Source organism: Oenanthe melanoleuca, chromosome 7 (assembly GCF_029582105.1).
Source record: "Oenanthe melanoleuca isolate GR-GAL-2019-014 chromosome 7, OMel1.0, whole genome shotgun sequence".
Classification (NCBI taxonomy): Eukaryota; Metazoa; Chordata; class Aves; order Passeriformes; family Muscicapidae; genus Oenanthe; species Oenanthe melanoleuca.
The window spans coordinates 18,221,328-18,248,073 of NC_079341.1; the positions used below are offsets into that span (position 1 = coordinate 18,221,328).

The 26,746-nt window shown below is 35.3% G+C and overlaps 1 protein-coding gene across 1 annotated transcript in view; it reads right to left on the bottom strand.

Moving 5' to 3' along the window:
- The window catches only part of UBR3 (ubiquitin protein ligase E3 component n-recognin 3), a 79,705-nt gene that overhangs the window by 40,545 nt on the left and 12,414 nt on the right, over window positions 1–26,746 (bottom strand). The window contains exons 4-20 of the mRNA XM_056496449.1: window positions 26,418–26,597; window positions 25,548–25,681; window positions 23,241–23,327; window positions 22,560–22,625; window positions 22,382–22,471; window positions 21,907–22,035; window positions 21,757–21,809; window positions 20,975–21,108; window positions 20,403–20,490; window positions 18,957–19,096; window positions 15,810–15,906; window positions 15,247–15,388; window positions 12,942–13,046; window positions 11,922–12,095; window positions 9,872–10,332; window positions 5,985–6,073; window positions 11–160 (exon numbers count right to left, since the gene is read on the bottom strand). Coding sequence (XP_056352424.1) covers window positions 11–160; window positions 5,985–6,073; window positions 9,872–10,332; window positions 11,922–12,095; window positions 12,942–13,046; window positions 15,247–15,388; window positions 15,810–15,906; window positions 18,957–19,096; window positions 20,403–20,490; window positions 20,975–21,108; window positions 21,757–21,809; window positions 21,907–22,035; window positions 22,382–22,471; window positions 22,560–22,625; window positions 23,241–23,327; window positions 25,548–25,681; window positions 26,418–26,597 — 2,319 coding nt within the window. The remainder of the gene's footprint in view (window positions 1–10; window positions 161–5,984; window positions 6,074–9,871; window positions 10,333–11,921; window positions 12,096–12,941; window positions 13,047–15,246; window positions 15,389–15,809; window positions 15,907–18,956; window positions 19,097–20,402; window positions 20,491–20,974; window positions 21,109–21,756; window positions 21,810–21,906; window positions 22,036–22,381; window positions 22,472–22,559; window positions 22,626–23,240; window positions 23,328–25,547; window positions 25,682–26,417; window positions 26,598–26,746) is intronic.

The window sequence follows — 26,746 nt, forward strand, 5'->3', positions numbered from 1 at the left end:
ACATTCATACCTGAGGATGCTTGTAATAGTACCACCAGCCCTGTAGGTCTGTCTTCAGTAGAAGGGCCACTTTGCCCACAAATAACACAGTCATATATTGCCTCAGAAACATGCTGTTCGGATGTAGCTACCTCCATGGCAATATCAGCATCTGGGGATTCTAAAAACAAATAGGAAAATTTATATTAAACAGAAGTAAAGAAATCCAATTGAAGATTTTCATCTGAGGATGTGCAATCCATCTGCATTGAGGTAGTAATGAAAAACTACAAAATAATTTCTCTAGTTTATCTACAACTAAAACTTTGTCAGCTGCTTGAACCAAACCTTTCTGCTTCCAAGAAAGACTACAAAATGAAGTACATGTTTTTCCATAGGCAAAATTACTCCCTGTGGAATTAAATGTTTCGTTTGAGTTTCGTATTAAACTTGATCTCTAAAACTTCTGTAAAACAGAGATCTAACTTCTATTTCATTAGATCCATTAGTGAAAACTTTGAATATAGAAGGATGAAGGGCAACAATAACACTCTAGTAAAACCAGATTTGCTCATAGCTGAATGAAACAACCATTTGAAAGAAAAATCTGTTTTCTCCATGGACCACATTGCTCCTTCCTAGGTGCACAAAAATGTTCAAGGCTAAGACCCAGCTCTGAAGTATCAAAGCCATTGCACTTGACATAACTTTGATCACATGACAGCTGGTGGTGCTGATTTCAGGGCGTGCCATTTTATGTTATGTTACAATCAAAGTTAAGAATTCTTTATTGGCTTGAAAGAAATGCACCTTAGGACTACATGATCCACTCCTGGCTGCTCAGGAACACATACAGTGAGCCTCTCATATAGAATATGTGGGTTGTGTCCTTCCTTGAACATAATTTCTCTAAAGGAAAACACTTCCTCCCTACCTTCAAACCTTTCTCCTTCTGATTAAGTAGGCTGAGATACTGGATAGAGAATCCAAAAATCTTGAGTGCAGCAACAATCTCATGCAGAATTGCTTTTAGGAGAACTGCTGTCTTCTGAAAGTCTACTACTAGTTTGGCACAGGAGGCTGCTGCCATAAGGAGAGGCCTGTTGGATGCCAGGCATTTCTTTGCTACAAAAAGCTCCATGCAATGCTCTTGCTCAAAGGGCTGAATCAAAATTTCACTGTTTTGGTAAATACTGATTTCCTAGTCAGTTACTGAGGGTCGTATGAAAATGAACCCTGATCCTCACTTATGTGCAGTTGTTAATATTGTACACATGTCTATCACCATCTAGTGGAAGCCAGATACACAATGAAATAAAAAGCACAATGCATCAACTGCAAATGTCCAAAACATCCAGGAAACTTAGAAGCAAATGGTAGCACAGAAGGGAGGAAAGTAAACATTAAATGCTTTTTTTAATATTTAGTATCACCTCAATTGTGTAATGCATGATCACGTACACCTATGTATCAAATGCACAAATTGACAAGGACTAGAGTTTCAGCTTTCTTTTTCCTCTTTATCTAAAATATTGTCAATATAACAGAAAATATGCAACCATTCAATATTTTTCCGCACAGAAAGAGAATACAATGTATCAATCTGATTTTGAGCAATTCCATGGAAGTCATCAAAATCTGTCAATATTTAATTTACAAAATACCATTCTTTCATCATAAATTGTGTATTTTTAACCTGAAGGGAAAAAACCCCAGAAGTCAAGATTTAAAAGATGTTTAAGATCAGTTCAATATATGCAATTTCTAATATTGCCTATGGGGAACAGGCACATAAAAATCAGGCTAATTTAATTTTAGAACTCAACGATTAAGTGCATGTTTCCTTCACAGCTACTTAGATGTAGATGTAGCTGGCTACTCTGGCAAACAATAACCTTTCAAGGAAAGTAAGCTATTAGCACCAAGTAAAACTTCCTAATAAAAAAAATCTGCACATGAGCTAGTAAAAGAAAACAAAGGGATATTGGCAAGAAATTAAAATCTCTTATTAAGTAAGCATACCAGAAAAACCATAACCAAACAAAAACCCTCATTTCTTTTTGAATCGACTCTGATAAACCTCAATTACTCAATTAGCTCCAAAGGTTTAACCTAATTGATTTCAAAGACTTGTCCTAATGATGTCAGTGTGTGAAGAAGGAGACAATGAAAAATACAAGATAAGACACATGGTACTGGTATCAGTTTACCAAGTTTCTGTCATGAAATTTGTCTTATGTTGTAGCATACCTCATCCCCTTACAGTGGGTTCTGGAACGCTTCTTTGTCCTTAGGAATTATTTCACAAATCTGAGTAAATATGAACCTTAAAACACTGAAGGAGGATGGACAAATTTGAACTGAGACAGAAAACCAAGGAAGAGCCAAACCCTGTAGTTCCCAAGAGTTTTTAAAAAGTTAATTATTTAGCTCTTTGTTTAGTTTTGTACCAATGGAAGTAGAGACACAAAGTTACAAAAACCTAGCACTCCCTATCTCCTAACAAATTACTGATCAATCTGCTAAAAACTAGCACACTGATGTACTGCAGAATGCATTGCTACATGAATTCAATTTCATTTCTACTCTCCAGAGTTAAAGATGTATTCCATTATTTCCTCTACCCAGCAACACCCCAAAACCAAAAGGGCTCTGTAAACACAGTAAATATAGTTCACAATCTCCACTGACTGTAGTCAACATTTGTCCTGCTGTACACATTGTGTCAAAGCAGGCCCTTGGTATCAAAGCAACCATTAGTATGCTAATATTCTTTGCCCTGACCCAGCATATATATTCTCAAGAGATCAGTACCTAATTTATTTTTCTATTCTCTATCTGGGAAGATTGAGTGTTAGGAAATATATGTCACCTTGCATTAAAACTCTCAGCTTCTTTTTAAGTCTAACTAAGGAATGTTTCATGAAGGACAAAATGACATCCTGCTAAGACACACATTATAAGAAAGCCACAAAAGATCATCTGCATACTTATCAGGATGTATTTAAAAAGTTTAAAAATCACACCAGCCATTTCAGAGACATGAAAACTACTGAAGAAATGAAAGGTATCTTAGCATTTATAATTAACAACCAGTTTACAAATTTTTAATATGGTAAGTAGTTCAGCAGCTTGCCTGGAACAGATCATATTTTGTTTTTATAAAATTCAGACAGATATCTTTATAATATAACTGTAATTTGTTAAAGGCTACTGTTAATGTAGAACTGAGTGGTTTAGTTTTGTTTTTAGCAAGTCCCTTCTGAAGATTATGAAGGTTTCAAAAATCTCTCGCACAGAGTTCCACACAGATAAACCCTGAGGCAGAGCTCTCAAAGAGCTCAGAGAAGCTGTAACCAGGAGCTATAACCAGGAGCAGGAAGACCTCTGGAGCTGAAACCAGCATCACATTTTTGACTCTGGATAGTCCCTCAGACACCTCAAGAGCTCTATCTGCTGTTCTTAGAACACTTTTCTTGGTTTAGTTTTCTCCTTTTTTTGTTTATCCTGCAGTCTAACAGCTAAAGACAGCAGAGTGGATGCTGTTCTATCCTAGCTCATTAACATAACTGTTTCTAAATTTCACCTAATTACTTCCAGGCAAGCTTGAATGGCAATGCAGTTCTGCAGATGTCACAGAATATAAATAGAAAGAAACAGGGGGCAGAAATGGAAAGTGCTACATAACTGGATTTTTTTTCTACAGTAACTATGTGAAAGAAAATGCCAACCTTTATTTTCAGAATCTCAGATGAATTTGTGTATGTCAATTCAAATAAATAAATTCTACTAGTAAAATGAGACACATTTACTATTGAATAATTAACCTGGAATTAGGTAACTTCCTTTTAAGCCACATTCATTGCAACATCCCAACAATCAAAAAGGAATCCCTCAGGGGATTAACAGTGCCTCTGTTCACTTTATTAAACACTTGAGAAACTAAGTATATGAGTTATAATAAAATAATCTTTAAGCTTTGGCTATTCTCCATTATTCCTATCTCTTCCTAGGCACATTTATTTTCAGAGTATTTCCAGTCTCCTACTCTATCAATAGAAAGGTATTATGAAGTTTTTAAATGCTATACTCAAAACCAATTACAGTTCTCGTGTCTCACCAGTGAGTCACATCTACTTTTCATAATTAAATTTTTAAAAGATGATGATGATAATAATAAAAATTTGCCCAGCTGATACCAACTGAAACACTGACAAAACAAGGGAGCTCTGGCCTCACCACCCGTGCATTTTTGACAGTAATATTACTATTACAACAAATGAACAAAATTAAGAAATAAACCTACTGCTGGTCTTCGATCTATAAGAAAAGTAACAAATGACAGACTTTGTGTGAGAGGGGAATGAATTCCTATTGATTTTAGTATGAAAAGATTTTTTAATTTTCAAACAGCTATTTCAGCACTGCTATGCTACAATTCAGGGTAAATCTATGAACTACATAAGAGTAGTTTTAAACTTAATCACTCCAGAAAGACTCGTTTCAGTTTACCGTGTCTTGTGCTTTAAAATTAGAGTAACTATAGTTTCTGCAACATTTTCAGTAACTTTCTGTATCATACATATAGAGACTGCATTCACAGCTAAAAAAACCTCTTAGATTCAACATGCTGAAGAAAATACTCCTGGCAAAAATTAATCTAGATTTTTAAACAAACCCTATGCACTATAATGGCATATGAACTTACTTTATGAGAGCTATTTTAATGCCAGTCAGAACATAAAAGCTAGTACTGGACTTTAGTACTACTTCAGGGTATTTTCATAACAAAGTCAGAAAATGGAATGGCAACATAGAAGACACTGAAAACGGTTAATGAAAATGCAAACTTGATTCTATCTGGTGCTGTGCATGAGCTGGTATAACTGACAACAAACACTACATTTTACATTGAGGCATCTGAAGTTATTAATTCTTTAAATACTAAGAAGCAAGTGATTTAAATCTTGCATACCCAGGAACTTTTTAACAATCAAAACCACAAAGGCCCAGGTCTGCCTATCTGAGAATTTAATATTAATTAACTAAAAGCTACGTGTTCACAGTCCTTCAAAAAAATAAATGTTGTGTAATTTGCTGATTTAGCTACCATGATTCATCCCCAAATCAAAGCAGTTATCTTTAAAACATAGCTTATAAAACTTATGCATGGAAATATTTATGCATATTTATGCATATATGCAGATATAGCTTTATAGATATTGACAGGTACATCAATATCCATCCATATATATATATATATATATATATATATATATCCATAAATATATATGTGTGTGTGTATATATATATATATACACATATACATATATATATATACACACATATCTGATTTCATATATAAACTCCATCAATTTCAAAGTTGCAAGATCAAGAATTCAAAATTTAAGTGACTTAAGAACCAAAGTTTCCCAGTTACTTGACCTGATTGTGCTGTAAAACCAGTATTTGAAATAGAATACTATGTTAGCACTTGCAGCAACTGAGATGATCTAAAAATTATGCTTTCCCTAGATCCATAAATACATTTAAAAGACAAAATTTTCACCTTATTGAACTTTGAGGCTCTAGGGAAAAGTAATGTTGAATTTTATTACTACATATTAAAGAAAAATACAATCTTAAAATCCAAAGTAATTTAGGGACATTTTATATTAAAGGTAAATACTTCAAAACATATCACATATTTAATAATTTCATGTACTGTATATTAACAGAAACTAGGAATAAATTTATGTACTACAGATTTAATCTATGTGTTCAGTAATACCCGTTGTAAAAACAAAGTTAAGCTCCCTAAGAAGTTAAAGTTAACAAGTGGATACAAAAGTAGAATCTGAGGGGAGGGTCTCCTGTTTGGTTAGAGTAGTTGATGTTTTGGTGTTTTTTGTGTGTGTCTTTGTTTTTTTAAACAGAGTAGAAACCTTAATACTAACATGTGAGAAAAGACATAAAAGCAAACATTCAACCACACAACAACTTACCAACATCCATGGCAGTTTCCATGAAGCTTTTCTGCCTCGAGGCAAATTCAGCCAACAGTTTCTGTTGCCTTTCTCTGGCCTTCTGTCGTCTATGTGAAAGAAGAGGAAGACGAAAAAATAAGCATACATAAGGGAGCAGAAGAAAACTTTAAAATGTCAAGCTGATTACAATTACCACCTTAAACAGCATCATTCCAAATTAAGGTTGATCTAAAGGAATAATTTCCAAGCCTAAAAAGGGAATCTTGATTTTCGAAAGCAGAGTTTTTAAAGAAATTAGTGTTACTTTCTTTTGAGTCTGAAAAAACAGAACAAAATCCTGTAGACAGGATCTTTTAACAGATTAAGCCATAACATCGCAAGAAAAGGAACTCAAAACCCTAATCTTGACACTTTATCTGTTACACATAGGAAGAAAACGAGAGAACAATGTCATTTGTACAAAAATGAGCACTTCTGTGAGAAACCAACATTTGCAAGTTAATGATAACAATAATAATAAAAGTCTACCTCATGCCCTTTTGAGATCAAGCTTGATGGCATGGGAAACAATTATGAATAATTTATTTTCCAGCCAAACCTCCTTCTCCCCCACTTCCACCCAAGATACTGTTGCTGGCCACCAACAGCTTTTATACTGGGATTTAAAGAACTTTGAGATTGTGTCCAGATTAAAAACTCAGATTAAAAGTCAGCCAGGCTGTCTTCACTAACTTTTCCTCATTGTTTGTCACAGCTCTGGATTTATAAATGGAAAACATTACAGACTTACCCTTGTCTATCCTTCCATTTAAACTGCATCAGTGACCTGTACAAGACTGTATGACCAGATACATAACTCCCTATACAAATATATTCTGCAGTAGGTAGAGCAATATTGATGGATGTAAAAAGATAAAGAAAACAGACATTAATTTTCCTTACTTTGACATGAGTTTACAAATAAAGGAAACAGGAGAGTGGAAGTAGGAAAAGCAAACAAAAGCCCTACACCACAGCTGCTCAGCATACAGAAAATGCCCTCAGCTGAGGGAGTTAACACAGCACCTCCCCAGTGCAGCTACAGAAGCTCTATCATAACTACAAATTCTGTGCATCAGCATTTACAATGCATTTTTTCCACTGCTCAGAGACGATTCAGATAACTAACATGGGCTTTAAAAACATCACTCAGCATCTGACACCCTGCTGGGTGAGTCCTCTTTATTCTCAAGCACTGTCTGGTCATTAGTGTCCTGGCACAGAACTGGCATGCACCGGCCCAAAGCAGCTTATACAGTGTAACCTGAGGTCACTTGTTTATAAGTCAAAGCTTCTAACTTGTTTTCTTAGAGGCCTCAGAAAGACCCAAATATCTCTGCCCATTTATCTGCTACACTGTACAGTCACCATTTCTCAAAATAACTTCTATTTACAACATCATTAAGATTTATTATTCTGAGGATCAGACCAGAGCATTCATTAGACTTGATTTTATTTATTTCTCCCTGGAAAATTCTCAATAAACACCTTGACTAAAAGCAGAGTAACTGTAAATAGATGCATTTAATAAGAAGACATAAACAAACTCTGACAGATTCAGTACAGCTCAGTAATTTTCCATGATGGCCCATGGGAATATGACACTGCAATTGAAAAAATACTGCAAGCAGCTCAAGCTTGCTTCTAGTTCTGCATTTCAGTTTCTATGGCAACAATCCATTGCCTGAGTGATGCCATTATATGTTGAAGTAAGCTAAAAAAGGCTATTGCTTAATGTTCACAGTCTGCTCAGTCTTCACTGATACATAACTGGAATTGAGGGGAACACTAAAAACAATGGAAACAGCAAAAATTGCAGCCTGGCTGAACATCGTCACTCTATGGGTTTAGTCATTTCAGTTATCACATTGTCCTTCAATAAAGTTCATGGGTACACTAACACCATTATAAATTTGAGAAGATAATAATCACTCAGAATAACAAAAAATGGGAAACATTAATTTGTACCATTGCTTTAGCACCCAAACTTAACAGAAAACCTAGTGTGCCTCCCACAGATCTTTGAAAATATCACATCCATTTGTAGAGGGAATGGAATGACCTTTCCCTTTAGTATATGAAAAGTTACTCATTTCATGCATGCCCCTGCTTCTCCTGCACATAAATCTAGCACTTTTGAGTACCACACTAATGATTAGGTGCCCAAGATGTAGCTGTGTTTTATCTAAAGCAGTTATTCATTCTGGCTTTTTCTGATTAGCAATTTTTCATGCTAAATCTTGACTATTTCTCTCTTAAATGAACTATTACAAGCAATGTTGAAAATTAAACTATTTAATAAACACTAACAAGGCAAAAACAATTTTACTTTGTAAAGTATGTAACATACAAATATATTAAATCTTTTTGCCATATCCTTATTTTCCAGTACAGTGTAGGCGTTGGACATATCAGAGAGATTTTAATGAAAAATTTGAAATGAAAAAACAAACAAAAATAGCAAAAAAATAAGAGCAATCCAGAAACCAACTGAGTCAGATGACTGCACTTTTCTACTCTAATTTCTAGAACCGCAACTACACATTCTTGTTTCATAAATGCCTGAAAATATTGCATGAACAAGTACTCAATTGTCTTCTTGTCCATTCCAGTCAGTCCTCTCTACTTCAGATACTGTGGTAAGTACTCTGATCTGAATTCCTCACTTTCTATGCCCTAACCTTCTAACACTATCCACTGTCCACTCCCTTCAAATCCCATGTTGCACTAGCTCAGTGTCAGTCTCTTCCCAATCCAGCCAACTATTCTTTACAGCTGAGTGTATGACATCCCCCAAACATCAGTCTGTCTCTCCTTCCCTCCAGACATTGGCATCCCTATTCCACATTCTCTTCTCCTACCAACTCTCAAGACCCCATTCTTCCCCACTAAGATTTTAACTAAAAACTGCATTTTTACAATTGGTACTCTTCTCTATTTTTGTCCTGACCACACAGTTCTTCATATATCTTCATAACATCCCCACTTGTTGGCTTGAGTCTGACCACTCTGGCATCTTCTCTTTTTTCTACTGGTACACTGGCCACAAGGTTTCTCCTTTCATCCCAGTTTCAACACTACTCCTGTCATTTCTAGCTTTAACCTCTTTGTCAGCTCTAGTTGCCATCTCCTAACTGATTCCTCTTCCTTAGGACTCTCACACCAACACAACATTTGCTAAAAGCCCAAGAGAAGCAGGGTCTCTGCATTCAGATTCAATACTGCTAGTATTCTGGGGACTTTCAGGACTCATTATGTCCCAAATTAAACTCAAAACTGTTCAAACAGTTTAAAAGAGGAAATTCAGCCCTAAACAGATACCTAGCATGAGCGTTTTCAGGCCATATTATGAGAAAACACAAACTTTAAAAAAAAAAAAAGAATTTTTTAAAAATTATAAACATACTTTTAAAATTTAATGGGTCAGACAAGCAAAAAATGGCAGAATTATTAAACCCATATATAGAAAACAAAACCCCAAAACAATCACAGTGTGATGTGTGCATGTAAATGAGCAGACAAATAAAGATTCTAACTTATCGTCAGGTTAAGCCACAAAAGCTAACACTATCTTAATTCTATGCCTCTGTATGTATGAGTTTTAAAAATGGCAACATAAAGGGTGAGCATGTATATCACATAATATTATTATTAAAATTTTCTAATGCAAAGATCTAAAACAGCAAGGTACAGATGCTTCCTCAGTACCCATGTAAATTATGTATATTCAAATCAAATAAAGAGAACTGTAGAATTAAGACTCTTTTAGTATGTAAAATATGAAAAAATAAAATCCTAAAGATCAATCAATATATGCACAACATATACTGTCTTCTACTGCCCCTTTATCTTGTTATTAACATTACCTTTCTTCTTTATCCAAAGTTTTCTTCTCTGCAGAACTAATCTTTTTTGGTGGTACAGGAGGCGTCACCTTCCTGCATATCTCTTCAATTATACGTTTATTCAATCTGCTCTGCACAGCAGCTTTCAGTAAAATTCTTTCTACTGCCGTCATTCCATCTCCGTGAGAGTATCTTGGAATTTCTGGGTGGACTAAAACATCCACATCATCCAGCCATGGGGGATAGTAAGAGTTTTGTTTTCCTGAGAGTTTGTGATGCAATTTAATCAGCAAAGACAGTATGCTTTCCTTGACTTCTAGAATGGCTGTGGTTAACTGGGGAGTGGCACCAGGCGCTGACCATTTCATCGACGTTTTGGGCCGAACCACCTGATTTGCCTCGCTGGTGTTCCGATTGATGATCTCCTGAAATTTCTTTCTACGTTCTGCGACCAAACTGAACACTTGAGCTGTCCCTGAGTTCTTGGGGAAAAAATTACCATGATTAATTTGAAAAAATACAAGTATAAACAATATACATTTCTAAACCTATGGAAAATATTTGAAGCTGGGAAGAACAGCATGAAACTTAAAGATTCTTCTCCACTCCCAAAATGTATTGAAAATTAGGACAGCAAAATACTAAACCTACATATTGTATTTTTGTACATCTGTTATGTGCAACTGCAAAAAAACCAAGTACAAAAGGAAAATATCCATACCAAAACAACTAACAACTGGATTTACTCTAGTTTAACTTACAGTTCTGTTACCCAACTATTGTTTCCTTAGTTCTTCTAGAATAGTAATGATTTCACTATCTTTATGTCATTTAAATGCCTTTACTCAAGTCTACTGAGCACTGTTGGGCAATGTAACTCATTATGTCACAGGTAAGCCCACACATCCTCATGTTCATTGTGCATTTTATCTGGATTTATTAGGTAAAATCCAGAAGCCACATATCCCTGTTTGCCAGCAGAACATGCTATGAGCATATGAATAGTTACATTAATGACAGAGCCCATTTTTTGCTTGCAGTATCAAATTAAGGATACATATACCAAATCCAGAGCAGAAAAATAATTCTTCAAGGTTTTGAACACGAACATGAAATTCACTAACATCTTACCCTCTCCTCCTCAGAAGGCTGGGCAATTAAGAGATATCAAATATAAAAATGGGATTCTGACCATCATCTCAGCTACCTTCTTTATGTTTCAATCTATTTCATGCCATCTCCCAACTTGAGATTTTGTCTATTTTTCTGACATGAACATGCAAAAGCAATATCTACTGTATTTCACTACATCTGACACATAGTAATCTGAAGTGCTGTATACAACAGATACAAAACAAGCACTGACACAGAGATTGTATCATCTACTGGCTATGTATCTTTCAGGATCCTTTCATTTACATATTCCTTTGTTTTCACAACAACAACAAAAAAATGCTATTAATAATTTCAAAAACACTTTCAATATAAGGTTAAACTTACCTAGCCTCAAGAATTCTAAGACTATTCTACATTATTAAATGTTAGTAGTATCTTGCCATGATCAAACAGGCCTAAACACAAAGCTCAAGCAGTAAGCTATCAACAGCATTTTATATTTGATAGGAAGCTTTTATTTCCAAATACATATTAAAAATGTAAAAGTATTTTATTGCTTAAGCCTACCACCTAAGATTACCATCAAGAACATGAAAAAAGCATGAGCCCTTGCAATATGAATTAAAAGGAAATTCAGGAAAATTAGAAGATTCCACTCAACGCCAAGGTGAGCACAATTAAAGCAAGTTGCTAGTTAATCGCTTAGGAGAACAAACTGCACACAGATCTACCTCTCTCTGGAGGCTCTTCCGCCTTGAACTCTGGTAGATTGAGGACAAAAAAAGTCATTAAATACATCATTTGGAAGGAGGCATCATTTCAGTACATATAGGAAAAATAACTAAAGGAAAAAATACCCTAAGGAATTCATAAAAACAGTAACAAAATAACAAAATTTCCAATACAGGCAGCAACTTAAACTAACCTAGAGAATTTGTTATTTGTATCTACTTACTTGTGATGAAGCTAAGCCATCAGAACTTGTACTTGCAGGTGGTTCTCTCTTCACCTCAGGAGCAGTTTCTGGTACTCTCACTCGGACGTAGTTAATGAAGTGACGCATGTTAGAAACCAAGTTACTGCCTGGAAACCAACTATCATGGCAACGCTCTTGTCCACCTGCAGACTCCTAGAACAATTAAGAAAACCCTGGTATACTCTCTCTTATGTATTAAAATAATTTGTGCTGCTTTTGTAACTGTATTACAGAGGCCATAATATCTCCATGAGATAGGAACGGTATGTTGAACATTATGTTCCTCAACAAAGCTAATACACCTCTTAAAAATTTTGATAACTGATGTGAGGTCCATGAGGACTGATAAATACATAGGTCTAAGGATTTTATTTGAATATAATCAAATTCAGCCATTAGTGCTAGCTAGCAGAAGTAAAAGAAACTCCAGAGAGTAATCCAAAGCTGTACAATCGAAGATTCATATAAAAAGTCAGAACTATACAGAAGTTAATCTCTGGAAAAAAACATGCCAAATTCTTAGTCAAAAAGAAGTGCTGACCAGTTAAAAAAAACTATGGTAATAGAAGGGAATCTGGAATCACAAAAATAATGGCTCCCTATATTCAAATGTAAAATGAAAATTCTGACTAATTCATATATTTTAGAAGATACGTATCTGTGGCAATAAAATGCTCAGTGATAAGGGTTTTAGTTGAAAATTTAGAGATTTTTAGACTCAATGATTTAAAGTTTTTTTGCACCACTTCTAGTACTAATTTACAGAGTAGCAAATATTTAATCAATCTGTGTCAGCAGACTACATATACAGAAACTGCTGAGAAACATAACAAGATACCATACTCTTCCTCATAACAGTATGTTTGTGTTAGATGCTCCCTATAGAAGTTAATAAAGATGTTTTGTTCTAACTACTACGGTAAAATCTAATTTTAAAGTATACTGAATCATTAAAAAACACTTTTGTATTTTGAAGAAGATGATGGAATTTATTCTTACCTCTTCATCTGATTCTTGTTCAGGAGAATTTTCCAACCCCAGCTCAATCAAATATAAAACCATGCAAAGCACATGCTCTGATAAATTCTGATGATCCATTAATATCTAGGTTAGAAAAGAGACACATCATAGAAGATTAAGGCTTCAGTACATCTAAACTTAAAAAAGAGTGTCTGGATAATACATTTTGGGGTCTTCAGTTTTTGTAGACTTTTTTTGTTTGTTTTTAAAAATTTGATTACAAATTATTTTGAGCTTTAGAAAAAACCTAATCTTTGCCCATCAACACAAAAGCAAAATTTGATTTTATGTCTTTCCAGTCAAACAAATTTGAACCTTAAAGCTATTACTGGTTCAAGCTGTGATTTACTCAAACCCCAGAGTGACACAGACACCACTACTGCCAGTCACATGCAAAAAGCTGCTCCAAGCCCTCCCTCCCTTTTCATGCGAGCAGCCACCAAAGGCCTCACAAGGTCCTAGTCCTAGGGGCAATGCCAGCATAACTGGGAATACCACAAAGGTTAACATTAATTTAGTTCACAACCACCTTCACGTAATCTTTTCTAGTTACAAATAATAAATGACCTTATCTTTAAATTAATAAATGCCCATATCTTTTTCCTAACACAATTTCCAATGCATTGAGAGGAAGAACCACTACTGCTAAAATTAAAAACCAGGACAACTTTCCTCTAGAGAATATTCTGAATTAAAGAAAATGGAAAAAAAAAATGCAAGTTACCAAAAACTTAGATGAGAAAATATATTTCAAATTTCACTGTAGACAAGCTACTACACAAATTGGTATCTTTAGAGTGTAGCCTAATAAAGTTTTAACTATGACTTGGTTTTGAATGGATGAATTTTCTAAGTAGATAAGGCCATTAAAAACATCAGAGACACAAAGTTCTTAAAAATAGTATCGTTTTTCAACAGCTTTTCTAAAAAGTGACTGAGGAGCTGATTTAATCAATCCCAACCAAATCTGAGATGATAGAGGTTAGTTAATCAAAAAGGGGGCTCAGTATTCTGTCAATATGAAGAGCACGCGTAATTGTACCATTTGGAATCAAAATTTGTATTGACCAACGTTTCTGAAAAGTAACAACACCAATAGCTTACTGTTGTTCCACAGGAAGACCCAAAAGCCAGGAGATATAATAAAGGCTGTCATGAATAGGCAGAAATTCACAAAGAGAGTGGGCATTATTTAAGCCAACCTACAGGATCAACCACTATGTCTTTTTCACCATCCATAAATCTGGTGGAAAAGTATTCCAGTTAAAATATCAGCCCAGTAATGGCTAAGATTTTCAAGATTTATGCCCTTGAAGGTTCTTAATGGAATAAGAGGGAAAGTGGCCAAAGACACCCAAGCAAGACAGTAAAAGATGATGCATTCCTTCCCTATATTCTACATTTTTGTTCCATGTCAAGACATTATTTATCTTCTACGTAGTCTCAAGCTCTCCTTTTCTTCACCATTCTTCCTGTAGTACAACAGGTATCTTCTATTCAACAGAAATTTAACAGTGAAACAAAGTAAGAGTTTTAGGTAAGCTGGGAGCCCTTAAAAGAGCACAAAAGGAAAAGTCTGCCCAGGAAAAATGCTATGCAAACAAAGCAATTTTTATAGTCCCTCATCTGTCTCTGCAGCACACAACTTTGAAAACACTTTCTAAGTACAGATTCAAAGTCCATTTTCTGATAAATAGAGTCTTCAAAAAGGATGTGCTTCTCTTGAAGACAGCAGCCAACTATCAGAGATAAAACCAAACATAACTTAAAGGCACCAATTAGCCCTGAAAAACATTTGCTGCAACATTATCAAAAGCCAGAATGTATTTGGGAAGTGATACTAGAAACAACTGCAGTTATGAGACTTATTTGACATTAAGGATTTAAAGCCATTAAAGTTGTGTATTTTTGAATACTACTGCTGATGCCTTAAAATTCTGCAGTAGGAGCCAAAGGAACATCACTCATGCCACGGTGCTCCCTGAAACCATCATGGAAAAACTGGTAGCTCTGATGGTTAATACAGTGTTCCTCAAAGTAGAACAGGATCTTTCATCCACTTGGGTACAGATCAGTGTGTCTATATATGAAACAATCATTCATGACATAATCAAAGTAGTAGGAAAAAAACTCCTACTAGACTTGAAAAATAAACTAAAACCAAAAATATTATATAAAATTGAACCTGACTACACCAAATAAACTTTAAAAAGTCATGCTTCCAAGAACTTCTGTAAAAAACATGGAAGTAAACCAATGCACTTAATGTGAATCATGACTGTACCTTGTAAAGAAGTGTGAAGAGCACGATGTGCAGGGTTTTACAGTGCAAAAGCTTTATGAGACCTCTGTAACTTGGGTGTAGTGGTGTTCTCTTCTTGTAAGGAGGCCATGGGTTTCCAGGGAATTTGCCACTTTGCTTTAAGCTGTTGAAACAAATGTTAAATGTTGAAACTACTGTTAAATACTGCAATAATGAAGAAACCTGCCACTACAGATAAACTTTGCTTTGCGTACCTAAGAGTAAACTAAATAAAAACAAATAAGACTACTTCGAGTAAGCTGTAAATGATTTTTAAACAGTATCTTTAGTATAAGTATTTTATCAGTGCTGACATTCACTACTTTATCTTTGGCCCTTCAGATGTATTTTTAAACATTTATAGAAGAGTAACAGACTAAGATAACCAAAACTCTGATATTGGTTGTAAATTTATAGACTATTTAGACTATCAAGAACAAATCTGGAGCTTGAAAACACTGATAAACACTGGCAGTGAAAACAAACAATTTGTTGTGGAAGGAGCAACAGTATAATGTTGCATTTCTAAAAATGATCCAACTTACAATGCTGTGTATCTGTCCATTGCAGACTGCACATCTCTACGGTAAACTGTTCGAAGTATTACCATGACAGGGTCAAATTCCTTATCCCAAACTTCAGCTGTTGTTTAAAAGAAATTACATGTTAACATTCTCTTTAAAGACCTCACTATTTATTTCAGACTATCTTCTTACCTATTTGATTATGTCACTTCTATTATATATTTTATCCTGGCAAACTACAGCAATTTATAATAATTCTTACTAATAATACTTTCTATACTAATAATTATCACTATTTATCAAAATAGAAAAATAGTTTTTGCAAATTTCGATTGGTTTCAAAACAAAAAAATAAGACTGTGTTAAGCAACCCCCAATGCATCATTTCTTTATACACCTCATTTTGCTCTTTTTCATTTCCAAGTACATGTGAGAAAAGGTTTACATTATTTTTCACTTGGTACATGATAAACACAAGCCTCTTGAAAGTAGGGAGTAAGTAAAGACTGTGGAGCTGTTATCAAGTAGATAATATTTTACCATTAATTGCAGTAAAAAAAATTTGCTGCAACACAATTTCTTGTTCAGTATCAAGAATGGTCAAGCTTTGTATCAAATAATATGTGATCAATCCTTCACAAATATGCCTTTGTTTTATAACTAGTATCTATTCATGATTTCAGCATTAAAATCTTAGTTAATTTAGTAGCCCTAAAGTGACATCCAGAGTGGCTGTTCAGAGCAATCACAAACAGAAAAATCTAAACAGTCCATAAAAGTATCCCATTTGATGGCCTTTTTACTTCTATTTACAAGTTATTAAAAAACAAAACAAAATTCCAATCTAAAGCCAAATGAAGACATTAATTCTATGAATTGTTCTGAAGTATTTAGCTCTCATGACACAAAAAAAAGAAGGCAAGATTCAATGACCTCAAAATGAGGAAGAAACCCAGTGGATACAGAATTTTAGCTCCACCAGCAGGCGTAACACAAGTGCTTACAACATTCTTCAAAGTTTCCACAGGCAGAAATAAGCAGCTTTACCACACTTCTGAGATTAATTTTCCCCAGGCAGGAAGACAAGTGTCTATACTCATACTAGTGGTCTATCTTCTATATATTAACCCCTGCTAAGGCTAACAGTTCTACAGATATCCTCACAGACTGCTGAGGGAGAACACTTAGCAAAGTTTCCATTATGTATGAAATATGATCAAACTCAGCTTGTGGGGAAAAAAAACCCCACCTTTTTTCTGGACAGAATTTAGTATTGCAGTCTGAAACACACACTAAGGCTGTTTGGGCTGCTAATGCATAATGAGAAAAAAGGACTAAGTGAGCCATACAGTGAATATTGGAAATGCACATACAGCTCATCTTCAGCACACAAATCTACAGTGTGTAGAAAGATCCTGGCTCTGGAAGTTGGTTTGGGTTGGTTTTTTTAAATGGTTTTATTTTTTTAAATGGTGGTTAATGGAAGCAAAACCTAGGGATCTGTGAACATAAAGCAGATTCCGCCCCCTCAAATTTAGGGAAACAAGGGATTAGAGGATTAGAGGGAACTGATCTGATGATGACTTGCTTTAACTGTGACAGGCCACAAATTACAATTCTTATAAACAAAGGGTTTGAAAACCTATATAGTCTTATGGAAAATATAAACACTTAAGAGGGTAAAGAAAGCCATGTCAGCTTTTATTCCTGCAGATTTTTCAGCTTGTATTACTTTAAGAAAAAAGGGAATCTGTATAGCGTTATAAACCACTTCATTATTCAATGCTATAGATGAGGCACTTAAGACAGTTTACCTCTTGAATAAATTGTTTACTTAAGTTAAAAAAAAAAAACCTATATACAAAAAACTCCAGACACTGCTATCTAGCATTAGATTCCCTAAATACAAAGTACTATGATTAAAACCAGCATAATCCATCTCTCTTTTCTTCACATTGTGTGATGAAAAAGACTTAGCATGTAATGAAACCAGACAGGACAATAAGGAAATGTATTTACAATTAAGTTACTTTAGATACATGGGTGTTAAGCTGCCTAATTACATCAAAGACCCAAGATTAACCAATTCCCAAAACTTTGGTTTCACAAAATTACTTCACTAGTTGTTAATTTGTATAAAAGAGCTTTATTGATACTTCAATCTCCCAGTACAAAAACTGGCAAACATGTTATTACAATACTAGTACCTACATCAGTCGCCACCCCCACCCCAAAAAATCCACAAAACCAAATGGTTTCAAAATTTCCAGACTCTAACCTTCCCAGTAATCAGGAGAGGTATGTGGGGGAGGAATGAGTTAATCCCTCTTCAGTTTTGCTATTAGCCTGCAGCACAACCACAGAACATGGAGCATTTCAGATTTCTACAGGCTTATCTGCTCAGTGACAGGACACGGTAATGGAACACTGAGTTCTTAAATTATTTCTCTCCTTTGATATACCAGTGCTGTGTTGAGTCCAATTTAGATGACAAGCTGGTCAGGGAAAGAAACTTGTCATTTTTGCACTGTATGCATTGCAGAATTACAGAACAATACTCTATAAAAAGTCTAGCCTGAACTTTTTTCTAGCCCTTCACTACTGACTGCAAAAAATGTTATAGGATACTAATACAGTTAAGCAACATAAAATAAAGAATTTTGTATTGTGGTATCTTCAATAGTCAAAAGGTGGAGAAGTTCAAAGAAAGTATTTTTGCAATTGACATTTCACCCGTGCATACAGTTCAAAACTGTACTAAATATACATGAGATTTATTTAAATCATACGAATAATTAAGTATGCAGATCAGTAAAACACTAATAAGATAATTTTTCATTTCTCCATTTTCATTTGCTTTCTGAAAGTAGTTGATTAGCATGAGAAGCTAATTTTCACTGTAGATCAAAATCTATTTATTAAAGACTAGTGATAGTCTTTAGCAATGCTCTTAAATATAAGCAATTGACAATAATGAGAAAGTTCTGTAGGGTTTTAGTGGCGGTGGTAGGTTTGGCCTTTTCATGGGGAGGATGGGGTGGAGTTTCCAATACTGGTAGGTTGGGTTTGCTTTTTGGGTTTTTTAAGGAAAAAAGCCCACTACAACAACACCAAACAAAACCTGGTTAGGCATCTTACCAATGAGTATGCTGCAAGAGAACACCATACCTTTAGGTGTATACATTCCTTGTTGCATGGAACCTCCAGGTTCAAAAACAGGGGCTTTAAAATCAGCAACTGCTGACAGGACTGATTCAAAGCTTAAGCTTCCTGGAATAATACCACTTTTAGGATTAGGGTTTTCTGGAATGTAATGCTTATGTTAAGGAAAGCAAAGTTAATTTAGTTGCAGGACACAGAATTTCACTCCCCTCTTGATATTTTCAGTCAGTCATTTCAGACCACATCTCAGCAGTGCTCTGTGCTTACCACAAGAGGTCTGTATGCTCCAGCTGCTAAGAACAGTAACTGTTACTGAAGAGAATCTAAGCCTCCTAGCTAGGACACCAAACTTTCTAAAGTAAGAGTTGCTACATGTTTGGCTCAAGCTGTTATTACTTTGTATAAAAAAGTAAAAACCACTGCCTGTAGTGCATATAAAGTTTCTGCTATTGTCTTTATTTAGAAACACTTTTTCTCTCTTCACAGGGAGAATAATTTGCAGTTACATCCAAGTGCAGAGAAAGCAAGCAAATAGCTCAGGATCCATAATATATATAATAAATAACTCTGCACCTTGGATTCCACAGTTCTCACTTTTGGTGACCTACTGACATTACCTTAAAACACAAGCAGCAATTACAAGTAACTAAACTTCTGCTCAGTGATAAGTGATGCCTTATATAAATGATTCACTTACTTTACATGAGTTAAGTCATTCACTTAAGTGAATTGTTCTAAGTAACTGCTTATTTTACATACTTGACTGAGTTACTAGATCAATATCATAAAAATTATTATTATACATTTGTTAATCTCAATGTCATCCTTTACTATCTTGGTATTCCTAATATTTTTGCTCAATACCTATCCCTGGATTGCAAGCTCTTCTATGCATCCACAAGCTATTCAATTTGCCTAGGCAGCCTATGAGTGACAGCAGGAAAACCTGCATATTTATGGTCAACTGTTCCGGGACATGAACTCTAATGCCTGTGCAGAAGGTCTTCTTTGAGTTTGCTATTCTTTCCCCATGAAGAATTGCTATTATTTGCATTTTCAGCTATTGATAGCAAAAGCCAATATAAAGTAGAATGCCTTCTTTTCATATTGGCATAAACTTAGCAAAAATCAAAGGCTCAAATCCAGACAAAAGTGACACCTGGCTTAACTTCCTAGACATTGCTGGAAAACAGATGCTTTACTTCACACCTAAAAGACTTCTAAAGACCAGTACAGCTTTTGTATCAAAACTAATTTTAAGTATTAAACAGTATTGCATTTATTGTAAGAAGAACCAAAACTGGAGCAAATGCCTCTGCTAGTAAGTATATACAAGCACACCCTCACACAGTTTTTAAATTATGTAACCTAAAAACATGTTGTTCAAGTGTCACTACTATTCAGGCACCTGTCATTCTCATTCAGGCCCATTAGTGAATATACTCCAAGGATATGAGATCCAATAATGAACTGTGTGTCCTGTCATTCATACACAGCTGGGCTACCATCTCCGCTCTGAGGATCTCATCATCTGTCATTCCTAGAACAATGAAATGTAAAAAGCTATTAAAACAGCATGATTTTAAAACACACATTCCGTTTTCATTTGACATTAAAAGCTTGTCAAACATGATACAAATTAATATTAAGTAATGATACAGTGCCATAAATATACAGGGGGGAAAAAACGAGGCGTGCAAATATTATGAAAGGCACAATCTCAGTGAGAAAATACCAGAACAAACTCAAACTGCTGTCTTTCTGGAAAAGATAGAGAATTTTCATCTCATCACCTACACAAATCACCCACTTCCATTAAAGTAATTTTTCTCCACTTTTATGATTATATCTATTTCTATTTCACAAGGGATTAAAATTCAGTAACTGGCAAAGATGAAACAGTGTTGAATGCTTTAAGTTACTATATGGTTAAACAGCTTTATGGCATCTACCAAGTGCTGAATATAAATGAAGGTGTAAGAATGTTATTTACATACAAATATTCCTAAAGTAGTGACTCTTACCTAAATGTAAACGAAGACTTAACAAAAGGACCAAAAATGTTAAGGCTCCTTCCAGCATGGACCTTTCATGCTCTGAGTCAAGAACTGTATTTTGATGCTGTGATGCCATCGTTAACAGATCTACCACCTTAAATCTATATAGCAAACAGTAAAGCCAGAAACAACAATTAAACATTCTCCAACATTAAAACACCAATGTGAAATGTACTGATAAACTGAGGATAGCACTGACAACAACCTAAAATGAAATACAAAAGTTCAAATGAAAACTGCAAGTCAACCTACATGAAAACCCACTTCTTTTTAAATTTCAATTTTTATTTAACTATCAATGGAATGTGCTATAGTGATATTCACTCCATAGGAAAACACCTTATATTGATCAACATATAAAAACTAATGCATATCAGTTGATGTTCAAACTACAACTTTTTTCCAGAAAAGTAAACATTCTGTGCCTCTTACAACTGCAGTTCTATTTACCTACTTCTTCAGGATAGAATATCCTAGCATATGAACTTGTATGAAACTTTAAAAACCCTAAAGATGCTCAAAAAACAAATACTTGAAGTTTCATTACTGTCCTGTAAATCAGAAGCCAATTCTGTTAAAAATCAAGAGATGCCTCTTTCAGTAGAGCTCTTAGGTAAGTGTTAGTTTTGGCTAGGCAGAGTCGTAACACTGAAGACATGTACCAGATACGCAATTTTTCTATTATACACTATAAATTAGCATGACAGCTAGCACAACATTCAACAAGAGCTTTCATCTTTTAGTCCTACCTTTCAAAAACAGATGAAATAAAATAATCTGGGTCCAGTCTAGAGGCACAGACCTGTAGAAAAAGAGTAAATTAATTTTATTAAATTAATTCTATTCAATAGTTTGTAGGTAAACAATATTGGCTTGACATCTCAGAAAACATAACTTACTTGCAGCAGATAAATGTCAGGATCAATCATTGAATTGCAGAAATGAGACTGCACGTAAGTCATGGCCTGTCCTTTAATTTGTAGACCATTTCTAACCCACATATTGCTGTGAATCTCAGAAAGACTTGCCTGTTCAGGGAACATAAAAAGAATTCACTCTCAATTTAAAATACAGAATTTCCAGATTTGGGTTTCTTGTCAACCTGCACTCCATTCTGCCCACATTACAATTTTGTTTTCAAAGGATTGGTCCTTCCTACCAATTTGGAAGACCTACAGTGAATACTATCACTATGTGCTTCTCAGAGTGTGATAGCTAATGCCACTTTTAAAATTTTGGAAATAGGAAGGGAAAAAAAAAAGATGTTACCATAACTACTCTTTGTATTCTAGTTACTACTGTCACATATGGCTTATTTTTATATTCCACAATTAAGACATCCTTCCTATTGTTAAGTCAGAAGTCTGCCCGTACCTGAATCTGAAGTGGGTGAATCATTAGTTTCATCAGCATCTCCTGATCTGGCAGGATAGTATCCAGATCTAGTTCTTGGCATTTAACAGCCTAGAAGCAAAAGCAAGCATGTTGACTTGGATGTGACTACATCCAACAGAGAATTTCCACCTTCTGTGAAACTACAGCATGTGCTTACCTTACTTAAAAACATGGCAAAGTAACGGTGCAGTGGCAAATGAAAAGTAACTTGGTTGGGTGCTGGCTGTAAGTAAAATAAAGGTATTTAATATAATATATTGAAAAAAACCAAACATACAAATATCTTTGGCATAACCATCAAGGACAGTATCTTGTATGTCTTCATTTGATAGCCTTACTTTCCACTAATCTAGCAGTACTTCATTCCCCTGTCTTTCTGATTATTCAGAAGTTTTCCTCAAGCAGTTGTAGTTTCTCTCTTACTGAGACCCCAGAAGCTAATGGCACTCTGAATTGACTAAGTATGGTTTGCCAAGTGGCAAAGCTGCTCTCCAGCTGCCAAAGCAGAAGAGGACTTCTGTTTTGCCCCTGCTTTATTTGGCTCTTCATGCAGCACAACAGCAGTGTATCCATAGCACTGCTTTTAAAACTCACAGCTTAAGCCTGCACCCACAAATCTAAATCACCAAGACTCTATGGGGAAAAAAAGGATCTTAGGACATAACATTGGAAGTATTAACTACAAACTAATTTCAGCAAGGCAACCCTTTTTTGATCACTTGCTTGAATAGTCAGTTAAATTAAGGAGAGGGAGCTAGATGTGTATAGAGAGCGTATCACGTTCGAAATTTAATCAGATTTCCACAGTACTTTGCTTAAATTCACTAAGGATATTTACCTCATCTACAAAGTTGATAGCATCAAACCAGTCCTGAAGCGCTTCAAGGCAGTATCTGACAACATTGCGTGTGTATTCTTGTGTTTCCTGCAGTTAAGAGAAACCAGCACACTTACATGAGCCAAAACAGTTTTAAGTGCCATTGTTTTCCTACTACACACAAATACAATGATTTCAAGAATATTTTTACAGTACACAGAAATCCTGAGGCTGGAAAAGACCTCCAAGATCACTGGCTGAACAACACATTGTCAACTAAACTATAGCACTAAGTGTCAGGTCCAGTCATTTCTTGAATACTTGGATTGGAACTCCACTACTTCCCCGGGTAGCCCACTCCAATGCTTAACCACCCTTCCCATGAAGAAATTCTTCCTGTTGTCCAACCTGAACCTCCCCTGCTGCAGCTTGATGCCATTTTCTCTTGTTCTGTTGCTGATTACCTGTGAGAAGAAAAAAACTCCCACCTGGCTACACCCTCCTTCCAGGGAGTTACAGAGAATCAGAAGGACTCCCCTAAGCCTTCTTTTCTCCAGGCTAAACAACCTCAGCTCCCTCAGCTGCTCCTCATAGGACTCACCCTCTAGATGGCTCCAGTGCCTACTACTGTTTTATTTATTCATTTACTTTTACCCATAATTTAGAGCTGTAAGCATAAAATAAAGTCTTTCCATGCAACTGAAAGGAATAGCTAATGGCCTACAAGTTCTGTCTACTAAAAAGGTCCTTACATTCGGCTAACTCAAAACACCCTAAATGATACCTTACCACATCACTGCATAGATTTAAAAGGTAAGCAAACCTTGTTATGATTGTATGATATAACTCTGTGACAAGGCCATAAAACTAAACTATATTTCAGGTTAAATCATGTTTCAGGACTAGAGCTGTACATTGCCCTCCAGGAGAGAGGCAGTCGTGTGCAAGAAGGAAAGGTAGAACAGAAGCTAAACCAAATTGCTTTGTGATCAGCAGAACTTGCAAAGCCTCTCTTCTTAACAGATTTTTCCTTTAATCTTCCCTTCCCCCTAAACACAGACTCCAGACTTGCCTCACACTCTCAGGATATCCAATGACACTTTTCATGCAAAAGGCAGCAGTGCTCAGGCCAGCCAAAAGTTGCACAAGTGGTGACTACCTCAGTCAGGCACCTTTTCTCATTAGGAAATACAACAGCCATGATCCCATCCTATTGCTACACACTCTGTGAGGGCCAAGCTCTGCTGGCTTTCCCTATGCTGTGAGACATGAGCTGGAATCTCTTCCAACCCACCAGGTTTCCCTAAGTACAACAACTAAGCTATGAACTTTCTTTAACACTTTCAGATTTATTGAGAATGACCAAAAAGGTTCGAACATGTGGCTGAAGACATGACAGACAAGACAACTGGTAGAGGAGCATGGCCTTAAAACAAAGAATATCCCATCCCTAAGCAAAAATGAAAGGAACACTTCAAAGAGCCAGAAGCTGTAATTCAGTTTTCAAAAACCAATGCAGACTCATAAATCGACAAATTCATACTGTATCAGTGTAATTTACATCACAGAAAGGCTTTTGCAACTGCCTGATTCAAACTGTTCTAAAAATCACATGGACTGCTTGCACAGTTTTTCAGTGTGCAATTCAATCCAGGCAGTACTGTCTCACTGATACTACTACATATCTTAATGAGCTAATTTCAAAAGTAAGTATTTATTCCACAGAAAAACAGTAAAAACATTTTCATATGTTAAGTATTCCTAAAAGCTGATGGATTCCATTTTTGCTGTAACGTAATTTACAGTCTAGCAAATAGCAACAAGTCTTTGCTGTAGTTTGGAGACCATGTGATGCCAGAACCTAAGAGGTTTGCACCTCAAATTGACAGGAGAACCACACAAACCCATAAATTACAACATTCTCCATCATAATGAAGTGTCTATTCACAGACACAGCCAACATTAGAAACACATTAGGATGACTTCTGTATCTCTGTTCTCACTGAATAAAGGAAGAATGATTCAGAGACATTTATCAAGTTCCTCATTAGATTAGAAGTTATTCCATATGTACAGTTCATATGAAATAACTGCACACATCCTGAACTTGTTGTCCCAGTACTGGAGACAACAAATTATGCACAAGCATAAATTCCACACTCACTATACTCAGAGTCTGAGTTGACTGGAGTTTTATGTTATTTAAATAGACAAAGACAGCCAAACCAAAGTCTTTCCAAACACAAAAGACAGCCCTTTCAATTTTGAGAATTCTAGGATAAGTCATTAATAAAACCAAGAATCATGACAGGGAAATGTTAGCCTTACCCTAACTTTGCAGTGTGACAGCAGACCCCACATTGGCTGGGCACAGGCTTCCAGCTCAGCAGCAAAGGCAGCATAGTATGTCTGTGATTCAAACTCCACATGCTCATTTAATTCTCGTTTATTTAAATTCATACCTTCAAAGATTTAAACAGAATTATACAACCCAAGATTTAACCAAGGCTAAATGAAATTCAGTATTTTTAGTATTATGCATTTCCACACCCCTAAAAACAACTCCACAATGTGTAAGAATCTATTTTATCTAGTGGCAAAATATTTGATAAAACTGAGTTTGAATAGAAATATACCATAAGAGATAAAAGACTGGCTAATAACTGCAGTCCTTGGTGTTCAGGGGACATGAACTTCTACTTTGAATGTCACTCAGTCAATCAAAACATCTCAATGCTGGTCCACTTCCTAAACTAAACATTTATCAGTACTGAGATACACCATCCTAAAATATTTTTTTAATATAATTTAAAAAATTTCTTAAAAGCAACACTTAGAAAAAGATCCAGATTTATCATAATAATTTCCCATATATTTAAATTTAGAACTTCACCAGTAAAACAGTTTGTTTTACAGTTGTGATCTGTACTTTAAGTACAGTCTCAGAATTCTTACGCCATGGATCTCAATTGACTAAGTGTAATGTGACTGCTCTTCAACTACTTCACACAAGAAAAAGAGCGATTAAATAATTTTTGTAATTTGTTTTCTAGAATATACTGTTCTCTTCAAGAAATACAATCTTGGGGCAATACTAACAGACTAAATATTCACATACAGCACTGGAGGGATTTTTCTACTGTGAACATTAACTGCCTTAACATTCATGTATTAGTACTGATTACAAAAGCCACATACCTTGAAAAAATGATACAAAATTCATCCATGTTACCAAAAGACCGTGATCTTCCAAAAATTTCTTTGCCACACTTTGGTGTGAAAGTATGTTTATAAAATCACTAACCAGGGGCCAGTAAGTATTATTCTTCAGTAGTGCTTCCCCACAATTCACCACAACATGTAAACTGTTCTCTTCATCTAGATTTAAAAAAGAAAACAACAAAACAGAAGGAGAAAACAAAGTAATTTTTTTCATTTATTAATAAAGTTACAAAAGAATGCAAAAATAACAATCAGGATGTACTGTAATGCTGGGATCAGACACACATAGAGAAAACTGCAGAAAA